This window comes from Triticum aestivum, chromosome 6D, assembly GCF_018294505.1.
Source record: "Triticum aestivum cultivar Chinese Spring chromosome 6D, IWGSC CS RefSeq v2.1, whole genome shotgun sequence".
Classification (NCBI taxonomy): Eukaryota; Viridiplantae; Streptophyta; class Magnoliopsida; order Poales; family Poaceae; genus Triticum; species Triticum aestivum.
Window position 1 is genome coordinate 444632550 of NC_057811.1, and position 2754 is coordinate 444635303.

Consider the following 2754-nt stretch of genomic DNA (forward strand, 5'->3'; position numbering starts at 1 on the left):
ATGGCTACAATTATTATAACCGCGCTGTCAATCAAGAAAAAGAAAAGGTCACAAAGGTAGAAAACGGAGCTATGCACCCTCTCCTTGTCTTGTTAGCTAGCCGATCGATCATCCATCGATCTACTCCCATGCTGTGCATGCATGCAAAATATGCAATGGAGCCAGAGCCATCACCGCAAAAGCTAGCGTAAATAAATAAAGAGGTGAAAAAGGAGCAAGTTGGGCCTGGGCTGCAGCAGTAACTCATCATGCGTGCAGCAGGCCGGAGCAGGCGTCGAGCTCGAGCACAGGCCACGGCCAGAGGCACGTCGCCGTCCCCAGGAGGACCACCACGTACTCCATGTAGCACCTCCGTCCAGTGGTGTGGTCTCGGTCGACTCGACTCGACTCGGCTCTCATCTCACATCTCAAATCTCATGCGTGCGTGTCCTAAATAAGCCAACCTCCCATAAAGATGAAAGAACAACCCTAGGGCCAGTCCAGAGGCCGCCCGGTGCACAACAAGCAAGGAGTCCGGACGATGGCGATGGGTAGGTAGACGGAGTCACAGGAGCCCGTACGCCCGCCCGTCTCCCTTTGGCCACTCGATCGGTCCATCGGTCGATGGGCACTGCACTGACAGCTACGGATCATTGTGCATGAAGATGAAAGGCTAGGCCCAAAAGAAAAGAAAGGAAATTTGCCTCCCCTCTATAGCTAGCCTAGCTTTAAGCCCATAACTTGTATGGTAGCTGCGCGGGCATGCGATGCGTGTGTGTACATATATGTGCCCAGTCCCAAAATCTGCCGAGAGTTATGTCATGCCTGCGGCACGCATGATCGAGCTATTTCTGGCTACTAACTACTCTCTCCGTTTCAAAATAAATGACCCAACTTTGTATCAAAATTAGTACAAAGTTGGGTCATCTATTTTGGAACGGAGGGAGTACTAGGCAGTAGCCCCGGCCACCGGGCTGACCATGAGTCCATGACCAGCGTGCATGCAGCTGCGGCCTGCAGGATAGTTGAGGAAGCTAGCTAGGCAGGTCCAGGCGTGCCCAACTGCACAAGCAGCAGCTAGCGGCAAACTGCGACTGCCATTCCACTGCGGCGCTGCGTCTTGTACTTGGCGGTGGCGTGGTGGATGGGAGAGAGCGAGAGGTTTTAAGCTGGCCCTTCCTCGCTTGCCTGCTTGCATGGTCCGACCTTACATGTACATGCATGGTCCCCCTCGGCTCCGACCTCACAACTCACAAGCATCGCGCGCCCTTCCCCTTAAAACCGCACCAACTCGTAGCCAAATTCCTCACATAGCGCACAAACTCTACAGAGAGACGAGAGACGCTCCAAGTCAAGCTAGCAAGGCGCGAAGAATTCTCCGGGTTCACGTACGTAGCATAGCAGGCTAGGTGTCTCGCCGGCCATGGCGACGCCGCAGGAGGTGCGCAGGGTCGACTCGTTCTCCCAGCTGCCGTTCATCAGGCCGGCTGCGGCGGCGGCGCAGCAGCAGCAGGCGAGGGACACCATCCGGCTCTTCGGCCGTGAGTTCTCCAACAACGACGCCCTGCAGCAGCACCAGCAGCAGCAGCGCAAGCAGGAGGCTGGCGCCGGCTCCCCGGACGCCGCCAACGGGAGCACCGTCACGTCCGAGGGAAACGGCAGTGGCGCCAAGGGCGGCGCGTCTGGGGCGGCGGCCGGGGACACGAGGAAGTTCGAGTGCCACTACTGCTGCCGCAACTTCCCGACGTCGCAGGCGCTGGGCGGGCACCAGAACGCGCACAAGCGGGAGCGCCAGCACGCCAAGCGGGCCCACCTGCAGGCCTCCCTCGCCATGCACCGCTACGTCCCCGGCGGCCACCACATGTACGGCGCCCTCCTCAACTACCACCACCACCACCCCGCTGCCGGCCGCTACGACCAGCCGCCGCCGCACTACCCGATGTGGACGACCGCCGCCATGGGGCCCTACGGCGGGGGCGGCCCGGGGTCCATGTCGCAGCCCATCGACGGCAGCCCCGTCGCGCAGGCGCAGGGCCACTGGAGGGTGCCCCTGCCGGCCGTGGAGAACTTCGGCGCAGCAGTCCGTCACGGCGCAGCCGACATGCCGCCGGCCGTGGTGGTGCAGCCCGGGGAGGTGATAACCTGCAAGGACGAGAAGGTGGTGATGAGCCTGCTCTCGTCGTCGCCGTCGTTGTCGTCCTGCTCCTCCACGTCGCCGGAGAAGCTAGGTAGGTGTGAATTGGGGCAGCAGGAGGCTCTTAGCTTGGACCTCCATTTGTAACTCTCTTTTTTTTCTAGGTTTCTTTCTTCTTGTGAGTTGGCAGTAGTACGTTGCAAGTGCATGGTGATTCAAAATAGCTTAAATAATCTCCACCGTTTTTGCCGTCTCGATCCATGTTTAGCTAGCTAGCTTGCTCCCCTTTCTTTTCCAAGTTATTATGGAATCAAAATGGCTTCCTGTAATTTGAATTTTGCAAGAAGACGGTAACGATTCCAAAATTTCCATCTAGACTCATTGAGCTTATTATCAATTTTCCCACAAAGATTAAAAATTTGCATGCCATCTCAACAAAATATCACTTTAATTTACGATGCAAGGTAGTAAAAATTTGGCGCAAAGGTTCGTTCATCATCATACGGTAGATGTAGAGTCTGTGGGGCCAACACTGCCGTACATGGGCCCGTATACATGATGTACACAACATTGTTTTTCCTCCCCCACGGGCCCCATGCTAGCTACCTCTGTCTGTCTGAATTGCTTTGCACAGAGATGGC

General features: G+C 56.8%; 1 protein-coding gene across 1 annotated transcript; it reads left to right on the forward strand.

Moving 5' to 3' along the window:
• The first annotated feature begins 1129 nt into the window (after positions 1 to 1129).
• LOC123145718 (zinc finger protein 8) lies at positions 1130 to 2482 on the forward strand. Its single transcript, XM_044565195.1, has one exon. It carries the CDS (start codon positions 1403 to 1405, stop codon positions 2258 to 2260), a length of 858 nt encoding a protein of 285 aa, XP_044421130.1. The 5' UTR covers positions 1130 to 1402; the 3' UTR covers positions 2261 to 2482.
• The last annotated feature ends 272 nt before the right edge of the window (positions 2483 to 2754 follow it).

Excerpts from the sequence above, each read along its gene's own strand:
- LOC123145718 (XM_044565195.1), top strand. The coding sequence starts at position 1,403 with ATGGCGACGCCGCAGGAGGTGCGCAGGGTCGACTCGTTCTCCCAGCTG.